At 45.7% G+C, this 13,861-nt stretch overlaps 2 protein-coding genes across 2 annotated transcripts; one reads left to right on the forward strand and one right to left on the reverse strand.

The window, feature by feature from the left end:
* Window positions 1-3,478: 3,478 nt before the first annotated feature.
* On the forward strand, window positions 3,479-5,737 carry LOC139561006 (anoctamin-10-like). Its single transcript, XM_071377829.1, has one exon. The coding sequence runs from the start codon at window positions 3,479-3,481 to the stop codon at window positions 5,735-5,737; it is 2,259 nt and encodes a 752-aa protein (XP_071233930.1).
* A 1,430-nt stretch (window positions 5,738-7,167) lies between these two features.
* On the reverse strand, window positions 7,168-13,265 carry LOC139576492 (titin homolog). Its single transcript, XM_071402658.1, has 3 exons — window positions 10,859-13,265; window positions 8,076-8,164; window positions 7,168-7,736 (listed from the first exon to the last, which is right to left on the reverse strand). The coding sequence occupies exons 1-3, from the start codon at window positions 13,230-13,232 to the stop codon at window positions 7,641-7,643; spliced, it is 2,559 nt and encodes an 852-aa protein (XP_071258759.1). The 5' UTR covers window positions 13,233-13,265; the 3' UTR covers window positions 7,168-7,640.
* Window positions 13,266-13,861: the final 596 nt, after the last annotated feature.

Here is a 13,861-nt window from a genome sequence, read left to right on the forward strand (position 1 = left end):
ATGATTTTTAAATGACTACCCCTTCCTCTGTCCCACAAACTTTTAACATCTGTAAGGTCTCAGGCAAGTATTGAATTTCAAGCACAGATTCAACTACAAAGACCAGGGAGCTTTTCGAAAGCAGTAATTGGTAGATGGGTAACAATAACACATCAGGAATTGAATATATTGTGGTGGTTAATTTCTTTACTATCAAATGAGGAGAGACAAACATATCACACAAGTCAGAATTATACTTAAACTAAATCTTTAATCACTTATTAATAAGGGAGCAGGTCAATACAACACACACATATAAATGTAATCAATTGAGTGCTCTACGATAATGATGGCTGGTCATGGTTGGTCGACGATTCACGCTCAGATGACTCGTTGAGAGCCCCGAGACAAAAGTACAAAGGTCTTTTATAGCCAAGATACACCCCTTTCAACCTACATGACGAACAACAGATATGTAGAATGGGTCACAAGGTTAAGATGTGTATGAAAGATACCTATAATACATAGCAGACAGTATCTGCTGTGTCAACAGTTTTCATTGTATAGAGACCAGTGTCTGTCTCTCCGACTCCAAACTGGAACCATCTCTCCCTGGTACGGTATAGAACAGAAACATTAACTCATGCTCTGGAATGCTCTTCAGGTTTTATCACCCAAAATACATGGTAAATCTCCTGTCAGTGTTATCTCCCAGAGGCCCATCCTCAGTAGAACACACACACAATAGTTAACAATACTCTATTCTGTTACATAAAACAACCATTTGATGCAATAAAAGTATTATAACATAGTCTTGCAATTTTCCACCATAATATCTTTAAGCATGGTTAAGTTAATAATTATGGGGTGGATGAAGCATTAAACCACCCAGACACATCAAAGATGCAGTTGTCCTTCTGAACTGAGCTGCAGGAAAGGAAGGAAACTGCTTAGGGATGTCACCATGAGGCCATTGGGCTACACAGTTCAATGGCTGTGACGCGAGAAAACTGAGGATGGATCAGCAACATTGTAGTGACTCCACGATAATGACTTACATCACAGAGTGATAAGAAGAATACAAATATAAATATATATATTTTTTAATATGCATGTGTATGTAACAGGGTTGGTTATGTTCCACTTGCCTCTAAAGAAATGTGTATTTAATGTTCAAGCATTCTTATTGGTTGGTTCAACTCTGATGACAATAAGGTGTGTTGTGATTGGCCCCGCTTGCAGATAGGGGGAGATCGCGAACGTCAGGTCTTCCCAGTATGAAAATGCGATGCAAGGGGTAGGTCACGTTCTGAATATTGTTTTATATTTTATATTTTACAATGTTTACAAGTGTGCTGTACGTTACTGATTTATACATGTGTGGGTATATGGTACTTGTTAGGGATTGAGGGGCTTTCTGGGATGTGCTTTGGCATATGATTGCTGTAAATAAGTGTGTTAGCTAGCATACACCGATGTAATGGTCACATAAGCCCACTGCTAACACAGTTGTCTTCATGCTACAGATTTTGCCATCAACAGCCATCAATATCGGTAAGCCCTGCACAACTAACGTGCTGTTTCATCAACAGAAATAAATGATGCTCAACTGGGACCACTGGCTGATGTAATTTATTTGGAGAAAACACAATGCAAGGAGAGTACGATTTACATCTGTTACATGTATGCAACAAGGCAGTAAAGTAATACTGAAAAGAAAAAAACATGGCAAAGGAATACTCTTTTTGGCCTAAATGCAAAGCCTTATGTTTAGGGCAAATCCAACACAACACATCACTGAATAGTTGCCTTCGTATTTTCAAGCATGGTGGTGGCTGCATCATGGTATGAGGGTAGCCTAGTTGTTAGAGTGTTGGGCCAGTAACCGAAAGGTTGCTGGATTGAATCCCTGAGCTGACAAGGTAAACCTCTGTTGTTCTGCCCCTGAACAAAGCAGTTAACCCCTGTTCCCCTTTAGGCTGTCATTGTAAATACGATTTTTTTCTTAACTGACTTGCCTAGTTAAATAAAATAAAAAAATGCTTTACATTGACAAAGACTGGGGTGTTTTTCAGGATGAAAAGAAATTGGATGGAGCTAATCACAGCCAAAATCCTAGAGGAAAACCACAGCAATTGACCTTTCAGCAGGACAATAACCTACAACATAAAGCCAAATCTACACTGGAGTTGCTTACTAAGACAGTCAATGTTCCTGAGCGGCCAAGTTACAGTTTTGACTTAAGTCTGCTTGTCAAGGTTGTGCGCTACTGGTGTAGAAGTCAGGTGCAGGAGAGCAGAGAGTTGTGATCAGGCGCACACTTTATTAGGCAGAAGCAAACAACAGCCAGACGCAACTGCGTCAAACAAACCTCCAGCCAAAGCGAAAGTGTAAATCGCGACAAAGTCACAATGAAGGAAAAGAGTTTAACAATAAACATACTACGGGTGAAATACGGTACCCGGGAAACACCAGCCTGGCGTGTCACACAAAAACACGTAACAAATAACAATTCCACACAAAGACATGGGGGGGAACAGAGGGAATATATATGTAGTGTGATTAGGGAATGTAAACCAGGTGTGCGGGGAAACAAGACAAAACAAATGGAACAATAAACAGTGGAGCGGCGATGGCTAGAAGACCGGTGACGCTGAACGCCGCCCGAACAAGGAGAGGAGCCGACTTCGGCGGAAGTCGTGACACTGCTTGAAAATCTAAGACTTGAAAATGGCTGTCTAGCCATGATTCCCTACACCTTGACAGAGCTTGAAGAATTTTGAAAAGAATAATGGGCCAATACTGCACAATACAGGTGTGCAAAGTTCTTATGAGACTTACCCAAGAAGACTCACATCTGTAATCACTGCCAAAGGTGTTTCTAACATGTATTGAATCAGAGGGTTGAATACTTATCTAATCAAGATATATTAGTGTTATATTTAGTATTTAGTATTCTTGACATTGTCTTCCACTTTGACATAACAGAGTATTTTGTGTAGATTGTTGACAAAAAAAGACAATTAAATCCATTTCAATCCCACTTTGTAACACAATAAAATGTGAAGAAATAAAAAAAGACAATTAAATCCATTTCAATCCCACTTTGTAACACAATAAAATGTGAAGAAATCCAAGGAGGCTGTAGACTTTAAAAAAAAAGTTTTATAAAAAGGTATGCAAAATATTTTCCAGCCATCTCAATGCCATCACCTCAGTGCCAAGAATTAGATGAATGCTAATTTCATTATAGCTCAGTGTATGAGAAAACAGGACATTCTTCTAGGTTGTCACTAGTTACCACAGCCACAAAGTCAGAATTATGGTTAAACCCCACCTATTTCTACAGTTTATCTTCTTAAAATCTATTTTTTAACCTAACCTTATCCCTAACCACATTGCTAACCTTATGCCTAACCCTAACCTTAAATTAAGACCAAAAAGCTCATTTGGACTTTGTGGCTGTGCTAACTAGTGACAACCATTCTTCTATGACATTATGCTGATGTCACAATGCAACCGCACTGTGCTGCCCCACTGTCAGACATTCTCACAGCTACAGCTAGTGTCATCATACATCCCTGTGGCACTGTGTGTTGAGACAATCTTGTCCATCAAAGCCCTGTCCCTGTACCCTGTGAAGAGAAGAGAGGAGGTAGGGGGCTGGCGAACACTACGCAGAACCCCCTGTCAACACCAGGAAGAAGGAACCATGACCGCCTTCCGGGACAGCATGTTTTTAGGAGGAGGGAACACACGGAGGAAAGAACTCACCAACGTCACCATGGCAGCCTTCATGCTCCCCGTGCAGCACCTCAATGAGATTACCCCTCTGATTCTGCTGGAGTTCCACCCTGAGGTGGAGGCTGACACTGTGGACTGGCTTCTGGGGAAGATCCTTACACCTGAGCCCCTTGGGGGACTAGACATTTTGGCCAGAGTGATCAGCCGGACCAGGGCCGGGGGTGCCATCATGGTGGTGGGGGCCACGCCAGAGCGGCTGCTCCTGGAGGCTGACGAGGACCTTCTGTTCAGACACAAGTCCTGCTGCCCTATAGGAGGTCAGGCACGGGAGGTGGGGGACCTGGGGAGGACGCGCCCCACGGAGGGGGTGTATGGGATGCTGTCATCGGCTGAGTGTGTGACCCTGGTGCAGAGGATCCTAGACAGGCTGAGAGTGGGGGAGGGGGAGGAAATTCAGGTGCTCCAGCGGATTCCCCTGCTCCCAGGAGAACCAGTGATGGCCAGTCTGTCCCGCTTAAGAGTCCTAACTAGCATCTACCCCCTACATGAAGCCCCACTGCTTCAGAGCCTCCAGGGGAGGTGGTGGGCTGGCTGGTGTGGCCTCAAACCCTTCAGCCAGAGAGAGCATTGGCAGCTGCTGGAAGATATCAGGGCTTATTTCGGGGAGGTGGTGGCCCTCTACTTTGGGTTTGAGAGTTCGCTCGTCAGTGCTCTCCTCCTGAAATCCACCTTGTCCATGTTTCTCTCCTTCTACCCGCTCAGGTTGGGGAACAACCTGGTCTTTTTCACCCTCTCTAGTGTGGTGTGGTCAGAGCTGTTCCTGCAGGGCTGGGGGGAGAATAGCAAAGCCCTGCAGAGGGACTGGGGGACTGTGGTCACTCAACCGTCACACAGTCATTCATCAACAGCAGCAGCGGTGCCCAGGGTGGCACAGGGCACAGCACCACCACAGCCCCGGATCGATGCCGACCCTTTTGGAAAGATGAGCTTGAGGAGACTGCAACACTCCGTTGCCTTCCTAACCTGCACCCTCTGCCTCTCCTCCATCCTGATCCTGATGTATTTACACCTAGATGGACTAGTGGGGGACTTCCTCCTGAGAGAAGAGCTCAGTTTCCTCTTTCACAACATCCTTGTCTACCTCCCCAAAATCGCCCTCACGGTTGCCATGGCAGGGATGGACTGTGTTGCATTCCAATTGTCCCAAGGCCTCAGCCCTGATCCCGAGCCGCCAGGGCAACAGTCACCAAGGCAACAGCCCCTGCTCCCTGAGGTTATCCTCTCCTGCCTCTTCAACCACTTTTCCGTCCACCTCTACAGGGCTCTGATCTTGAATGACCTCACCATGGTGTGCTTCCACCTGTCTGTGCAGCTGGCCACCCACCTGGGCATCAAGCTACTGTCCGCCACACTATTGTCCCGCCTGAGGAGGATGAGGACGCCCCCTGGCCGCGCCCACCAGGAACGTCAGTCTCCCGTTCTTAGACAGATCACAGAGCAGAGCAACAGACCACCGTGTGACACCCAGACCTGGAGCTACCTGGAGCTCCTCATCTCCTACTGTTATGTCATGTTCTTCTCAGGCATCTACCCCCAGTGTGCCCTCTGGTGCCTGTTGACCATCATAGCTAAATCCTGCATGGACTTGTGGCACCTGTGTTCAGGCGCACGCCGCCCCTTCCCTAGAACATCCCCCGGGGATAACGTTTTGTGGCAGCGGGTCTTCTGTGGCTTTGAGGCCCTGGCTGTCCTGCTCAACTCCCTCCTGCTGTGGTCCTCTCTGGAGTTCAGGCTTCTCTTCCTGAGCTATACTGGGTGGGAAATGTTCAGGGCCTTCCTCCTGCTGCAGCTGTCACTGCTGAGCCTGAGAGGGGCGTTCACCTTCCTGCTCCTCCACCTGGCCTGGTTTGTTGGCAGAAAGGCAGAGCAGCCTGAGACTCGCCAACCCCACCTCCACAGGCTCCATCGCCACCAGCACCATCAACAGCAGCAGCAGCACTCTCACATACAGTAGAGATGCAGCAGACACTCAGCTTTAGGCTTTGTGGGAGGATCATTGTGTCCTGCAAATAAAGTGAGGAGTGAGGATTGACATACTGTAGGTGTGCTGTTTGTGTGTGTGTAGGGATATCATTTTTCTTTTACAGAGTCTATCAACTTTGGCATTAGAGTACAGAAATCTTTTTCAAACAAATCAAGCTCACACATCTATATCTGGGATCTTTAGAGGGTCATTTTTAACCGTTGTCCCATCTACTGTAGGCTATGCCCAGGCTTTGGCCTACGTTGAATGGTGATAACAGTCAGACAATTAACACTGTGACTGGAGTCCTTCCGCCCTGGCAGTGGGACTGACAGATGGTGCTAAGCAAGGCTAAACTCAGTGGTCATGTCTGTGACCTCACAGATTAGACACTCTCCACTGAGTCTGATCACAGACCGGAGAAAGTCCTAGTAGGAGAAAGTCCTCCTGTTTTAATGATCAGCTTTTTGAGACTGATATATGTTTGGTAAACACATGACCTAGCTACAGTAGGTATCAAATGTGTCTGTCTAATAAAGATACTGCACATTACTAGATTACAGTGGCATTTTACAGTGTTCTTGGACTTACACCCAGGCCTTCCAGTGCCATAAGAGGGTGCTGCTAGCCTTTGATCCTTCAAACATTGCTATTGCTTTCTAAATTGAAACTCAGAAATAGCAGGTAGTCTCCTGGGTTCTTTCTTCTACATTTTTAAGATATAACTTAAAAATAATATAAATGTGAAATTATAAATTATTGTAGTTCTATACTTTGGCCTAAATTAATCTGCTGATGATAAGACGCATAGTATTGAGCAATATAGACTGTTCTGTTTTGTCATTCTATATTACCTGCCAACAGGAAAGTAGTGAACCTTCGACTCAAACATTTTTGGTGTTAAAACAAAACCATGTTTCCACTATTCATCTGAGTCACATCATGACAGTGTTTTATATGTGGATGGACTGAACTTTGGTTATTCCATGTCATTAAGGACAAAAATGTTCATAATGAATTGTCAGTGGTACAGTATCTGAGATGGGAAGGGCTGATCCCAGCCAATCATTGAGAGGCCAGAAAGCTGTCTGTCTCACCTCTAACTTGTGGCAGATAGAGAGACCCCCAGTGAGACCTTAGCTTTAGCCACAGAGGCCTGAGCTCATGTACACTGGGTGGGTTATGGTCAGCTAACTATGCTTGCTGAGTCAAACATGGTTGCACCCAGGATAATAGTCATCTGGCTTTCAAAATGCATCTGGGTCCAAGCATATAACAAAGAAAATGTAAATGCCAATTACTGTAGGTCCTTGTTTGTTCACTGTCACACGTGACTATAACATGAAGGACAGGAACTTTCCTGTAGCAAGATAAATTAGACAGAGTTGATTTGAAAAGGATATTTAATGTATGCACTTCCTTTCTCCTCACTGGATTGTATTAACAAACTGTACAATACTGATAAGCAGAGCCTGATGGGACAAAACGGACATATGTACGGACTGAGATATGATTACGGCATTTGTACGTTTATTGAAACATTTGTAGTAGTTTTGATTACCTTCACATTTATGCACTTCTTGATGATGACATTTCTCTGAATTGTGGATGTGACATTTGTCATTTTGATCGAACACTGAACAGTAGTTAAACCTTTACAAGCAGAGCAGTTAAATGAGAGAGGATGTCTTTTGTACATTGTGAATATTTGTAATGAAATTGTAATGTTATATACGAAACAGATTTTAGTCTTACAAAGCATGGAATGTTCAAGCTAATACTAATTCAAGTTTCTGCCATCGTAGTGAATTATGCAGTTCTACCATCCCAGTTCCTTAGTTATACATTTTAAATGTTAATGTTATCGAAGTCCTGGTATTGGTGACCTCCAGTATCAGTCCTGTTCCCGTGGCAGTGGCCCGTTCACCATACCTGCTTCCCAACGCTGCCACAGAGTTTTCTGGCCGCCTGCCTTGTAAACCTTGGGCTCCTGGAGAGATAATGCAGGACACAGGAAATGGATTTAGCTAGTCTAGTCTGATTAGCAGTTTAGGTTTTCTTACATTTCAGTCAATCTCCATTTAGCCACACACAGAACTTGAATATAACCACATCCCTTGTCAGATGTCAAATATTATAGCGCAGTTATTTCTGAAAATAAATGTTGAGGTCAGCTTTGCCAGCGAAATACATGATTCTAAACATAACCCCTACTGTTAAATTGCTAGCAGAGACAGACATACAGTATAATTGCAATCAAAGCTTGTGAGTGAATGACATGTTGTGTTCCTGTCACAGGGAGGAAACTTTTAGGAAAGCAGAGCTGTACCTGTGTTTGTCCAGGGTTCACCCTAGCACTCTTAGGATTGGGAGGAGGCCAGGTTCGATCCAACTTCCCCTTGGATTGTCGGCAATCAACTGCAGAGAGGCAGGATAAGGAATAATGAAATGGGATAAGGAAAGGATTTACAGACTGATCAAGCAGGCTCCAAAACACTGCTAAGTAAAAATACAAACTCCTTCTAGACTCTGTACCATTTGAAAATGTATCCATTGCAGTTACAATAATTCATATTGTAATTCCTCCGATGGCTATTTTTGGAACTAGTTCATTTTATTTGAATCATGCTAGAAGTCAAGGAAATGATCTTCTTCCGTCTGTCCCCCCAGACCCCTAATATCAATGGTCACAGGTCACAGCCATATATATATATATATATACAGTGGAGAGAACAAGTATTTGATACACTGCCGATTTTGCAGGTTTTCCTACTTACAAAGCATGTAGAGGTCTGTAATTTTTATCATAGGTACACTTCAACTGTGAGAGACGGAATCTAAAACAAAAATCCAGAAAATCACATTGTATGATTTTTAAATAATTAATTTGCATTTTATTGCATGACATAAGTATTTGATCACCTACCAACCAGTAAGAATTCCGGCTCTCACAGACCTGTTAGTTTTTCTTTAAGAAGCCCTCCTGTTCTCCACTCATTACCTGTATTAACTGCACCTGTTTGAACTCGTTACCTGTATAAAAGACACCTGTCCACACACTCAATCAAACAGATTCCAACCTCTCCACAATGGCCAAGACCAGAGAGCTGTGTAAGGACATCAGGGATAAAATTGTAGACCTGCACAAGGCTGGGATGGGCTACAGGACAATAGGCAAGCAGCTTGGTGAGAAGGAAACAACTGTTGGCGCAATTATTAGAAAATGGAAGAAGTTCAAGATGACGGTCAATCACCCTCGGTCTGGGGCTCCATGCAAGATTTCACCTCGTGGGGCATCAATGATCATGAGGAAGGTGAGGGATCAGCCCAGAACTACACGGCAGGACCTGGTCAATGACCTGAAGAGAGCTGGGACCACAGTCTCAAAGAAAACCATTAGTAACACACTACGCCGTCATGGATTAAAATCCTGCAGCGCACGCAAGGTCCCCCTGCTTAAGCCAGTGCATGTCCAGGCCTGTCTGAAGTTTGCCAATGACCATCTGGATGATCCAGAGGAGGAATGGGAGAAGGTCATGTGGTCTGATGAGACAAAAATAGAGCTTTTTGGTCTAACTCCACTCGCCGTGTTTGGAGGAAGAAGAAGTATGAGTACAACCCCAAGAACACCATCCCAACCGTGAAGCATGGAGGTGGAAACATCATTCTTTGGGGATGCTTTTCTGCAAAGGGGACAGGACGACTGCACCGTATTGAGGGGAGGATGGATGGGGCCATGTATCGCGAGATCTTGGCCAACAACCTCCTTCCCTCAGTAAGAGCATTGAAGATGGGTCGTGGCTGGGTCTTCCAGCATGACAACGACACAAAGCACACAGCCATGGCAACTAAGGAGTGGCTCCGTAAGAAGCATCTCAAGGTCCTGGAGTGGCCTAGCCAGTCTCCAGACCTGAACCCAATAGAAAATCTTTGGAGGGAGCTGAAACTCCGTATTGCCCAGCGACAGCCCCGAAACCTGAAGGATCTGGAGAAGATCTGTAGGGAGGAGTGGGCCAAAATCCCTGCTGCAGTGTGTGCAAACCTAGTCAAGAACGACAGGAAACGTATGATCTCTGTAATTGCAAACAAAGGTTTCTGTACCAAGTATTAAGTTCTGCTTTTCTGATGTATCAAATACTTATGTCATGCAATAAAATGCAAATTAATTACTTAAAAATCATACAATGTGATTTTCTGGATTTTTGTTTTAGATTCCGTCTCTCATAGTTGAAGTGTACCTATGATAAAAATTACAGACCTCTACATGCTTTGTAAGTAGGAAAACCTGCAAAATCGGCAGTGTATCAAATACTTGTTCTCCCCACTGTATATATATATCCCCATGCCCACAAGTTTATCAATCTAGAATATACACTCATATGATTCTACATTACATGACAGGAATAAGCTGTGACTGCACTGTGCTCACAGAACCCTAACCCCTTGCTGCCCCCCAAGACATATCTGCCATCTCAAACATGCAGATGCCCAGAACACCCTTGATCTGAACTTCCTTGCCATTGTACTGCTGTGGTAACTTTGGTTACATCCTACAAAGTCCCCCTGTGGCATGTGCTGCTGATTCAGATAAGTGTTAGGGCAGAGTGATCTTGCCCTAACCCCTGGTGACAGGGATGACACTAAGTTGACGACAATACTGTGCCCATAATAACATTATCTGATGCTAATGCAAATAGGCAGACATTAAAGTGCCTGGGCTGAGATGAATGTGTACTGTGGAATGAATGTGTTTGGGGCGGCAGGGTAACCTAGTGGTTAGAGCGTTGGACTAATAACCGAAAGGTTGCAAGTTCAAATCCCCGAGCTGACAAGGTACAAATCTGTCGCTCTGCCCCTGAACAGGCAGTTAACCCACTGTTCCTAGGCAGTCATTGAAAATAAGAATTTGTTCTTAACAGTCTTTCCTAGTTAAATAAATAAATAACTGGTGTATCCACTTTCCCTCAGCTAGGTGTGTTTATCATACGTTGACGCAACAGTATTTCATGATGGCACAAACAAATACTTTTTGCAAAAATTCTGCTCTCCCCCTCACTTTGCCCCAATTCAAACACAAAGGAATTCTACATGTAACAGGACATGTCCACTGACCTGATGCTGTGAAAGAGGAGGTGGATGAGGGAATGAGTGTGGTAGGTGAGTCTGGGCTGGGGTCCTCTGTGCCGTCTGGCCTGCCCCCACTGACTCCTGCCTCTCCATACAGACTACACCTCTGCCTGCGCAGCTCCTCCTCCCTCTCCCTGGCTTCCCGGATGTCCTTCTCCACCTCCGGCTTCATGGCCAGTGAGGGACGCAGCTTAAAGAAGGGGTTCTCCCTGAGGATGTCGTCCTCATCTCCTGGCTGTTCTCCCCTCACCTCATCCGTAGCCTCCTCCTCTGTAGAGACAGTGTCCCCTATACTTAGGCAGTCTAGGCTTCTGTAGAGGCGCTGAGCTCCTCTGTCTCGGTTCGGATAGTGGGCTATGATTGTGTTGTCACTTTCCAGAATAACCACCTTCCTCGCTGCTCCTTTACCGGCAGGTTGGTTCTCTGCACTTGAGTTTTGGCCTGAGCTAGTCTCCTTTTGGCCCTTTAAGTCAAACATCTGGTGGGAGTGGGCTCTTGAGAGAGGGCAGCCTTTAAAAGAGACAAGCTCCATGCTACGCGTCCTCTCCAGCACAGAGGGGTAGACATGACCTCTCATCCCCAGGCCTGCTGTGGTGGGGGGTCTCCTGTGCCTGGTGGGTCCTTCTGCATTGCCTTGTTGGAAGGCTTCAAACAGCAGCTTCCTCTCCCTCATCTGGCGTACTGTTCCCTTGCTGTAGACTCCAGGGATCTTCCCCATGTTCACCAGGACAAGCTCCCTCTGGATCTCCTGGCTGATCTCCTTCTGCATCTTCTTCTCTGAGAACTGCCAGTCAGCGCCCTGCCCCGGCCCTGCCTTAGAGGACAGTGTCTTAGCCAGCAGCGGAGTCTTCATCAGGGGGATGTCTACCATCTCCTGACCTTCCTGGGTGTTTGACATGCACCTGGACCGCCGCAGGCTCTGCTCCCTTTCAGCAGATCGCCAGATCTCCCTCTCGATGGGAGTCTCCTTCTGGGGTGGGGGAGCCTTGTTGTCTATGATGGGGGCTGTGGTCGTGTGGATCTCGTGTGTGCTGACAGGGGAGAAGTCAGTGGACACCCCGCTGTCACTCTGGTCATCGTCACTGCATTCCATCTCAATCCTGACCATAGGTTGGACACTGAGCTGGGCAGAAGGACGAGACTGGACCTCCTCCGCTTTCTCTCCTGCCACTGTTTCAATATTTTCTTTCTCTGGAATCTCTGTGTCTTCCTCACTTACCGCTGCACTCTCTTCCACCTCAACAGTCTGTACTCTCTCTCCCTGCTCTATCTCTTCACCGCTTCCCTCACTCCCTCCTTCCTCTTCTTCTTCCTCTTCCTTCCTACACTCGATTCGCTCTACCTCCTGGTAGCCTGTATCCTGATTGGTTGTCTTCATGGCTACCTGGTGTGAGGGCGGAGGCTCCTGTGGCACCTGTTGTCCGTCCTGTCTCTGTTGCACCAGATGCAGGCGATGCAGCAGCTGCTCCCCCTGCTGGATGTCTTCAGCTACTGTCAGGCTGCCAACCTCCTGCTGCTCCTGCTGCTCAGAGGCAGGTGACTGAGGCGAGGGCACTGATACTTGTTCTCTGGATAAGCCTCTTGAAATAGATAGGTGAGGCTGGAGGCACTGGACGTCACTGCTAGCACTGTCTCTCCTGACCCACTTGTTACTCTCGTCTGTATGTTCTGGCTCTATGATGGTCCCTTCATGGGTTGGATGACTATTGTTGTCAAGGCAGTGCTCTGGCTCAGACTCTCTTGTCTGTGATGATGGGACAGGATCTGTCTCTTTCAGAATGCTGGCTTCCATGTTCGGATGTGGCTGCTCAGGGCTACTGGCACCCACTGCTTTATATCCGTCTGTTGGTGGTGGCGTGGCGGAGCCAGGTCTTTCAGTCAGCATTGTGATATCCACAGATGCTCCCTTCTTCAGTTCAGTCAGCTGCTCCTCTTCCACTGTTACTGTAGCCTTGTCCATGACTGGAGTGCTGCTAGGCTGCTCAGATTGAACTCCATCTAAGCTCCTGGGATTTTCTTTAGCCTCTGTGACGCTTATGGCCCCTACTGAGACTTTTACACTGGGCTCCATAGTGCTGCCCTCTTCTGGACAAGAGGGGTCTTTGCATGGTGGGGGAAGGATGAAGACATGCTCATCCTCCTCCATCCTATCGGGGTGGCCTGCGCTGACCAAAGGGGGAGGTGGTATGACAGCCTGCCAGGCCTCACAGGGCTTTTCCCCAGAAGTCAGGGAGGAGTTGTCTTTGGCCATATCTGTGTCCTCTGCCGGTTTACAGCCAACCTCCATCCAGAGACCACAATCCTCCTGGGAGACTGGACTCTTAGGAGATTGGGGGCTGACCATGGGCTCTGTTTCCATAGTGATGGGGTATAATTCCGTAACTTGAACTTCACACCTTTTAATATTTTATTTTTCTCCTTTTCACTGCCTTTGGTTTCAGTCTCACAATCTGAAAAATAATGTTAATGACTTTGCAATTAGAGGCATGTTATTTGAGCCCCTTCAAAAAACATACACCACTAGGCTTAGGTGGTTTACCATTCAGTAAACCAAATAATTACGAAATGTGTTGAAGTCTTTCAAGTGTATACTAAAAATGGCAATTTTTATAACAATGTCATAGATGTCAGGTAATACCAGCAGAAATAGGACAATAAAGTAAATGTTTGTGAATCTGCTGTTGTCCAAGTATATTTTGAGGATTGCTGTCATATCAGTTGAAAGAAAGGTTGACTGTCATTATGCCAGCTTTGGCCTGGCATAATGTGACTTTATGGGAATTGATTACAGTATGAGAGTTTCATGTCACTAAAACATGGAACTTGGATAAAAAAATATATACAAAAAAATTGCAACTTCACCTTTTAAGATTTAAAATTCAATCACCTGACATATTTACTAGCTGGCACTACAATGCTGATGCAGTTGACCTGAGCAGAGTTCTGCTTACTAGGGGGAAGAGTAATCAGCTTTTCACTGTCTGGCAC

Source organism: Salvelinus alpinus, chromosome 1, assembly GCF_045679555.1.
Source record: "Salvelinus alpinus chromosome 1, SLU_Salpinus.1, whole genome shotgun sequence".
Classification (NCBI taxonomy): Eukaryota; Metazoa; Chordata; class Actinopteri; order Salmoniformes; family Salmonidae; genus Salvelinus; species Salvelinus alpinus.

What these genes read in the sequence shown, in the direction of transcription:
- LOC139561006 (XM_071377829.1), top strand. Translation starts at nt 3,479, where the DNA reads ATGCTGATGTCACAATGCAACCGCACTGTGCTGCCCCACTGTCAGACA.
- LOC139576492 (XM_071402658.1), bottom strand. Translation starts at nt 13,232, where the DNA reads ATGGAAACAGAGCCCATGGTCAGCCCCCAATCTCCTAAGAGTCCAGTC. An exon ending in CTCCTCTTTCACAGCATCAG is followed by an intron (nt 8,165 to 10,858) that starts GTCAGTGGACAT and finishes GCCTCTCTGCAG; the next exon opens with TTGATTGCCGACAATCCAAG. An exon ending in TGAACCCTGGACAAACACAG is followed by an intron (nt 7,737 to 8,075) that starts GTACAGCTCTGC and finishes TTATCTCTCCAG; the next exon opens with GAGCCCAAGGTTTACAAGGC.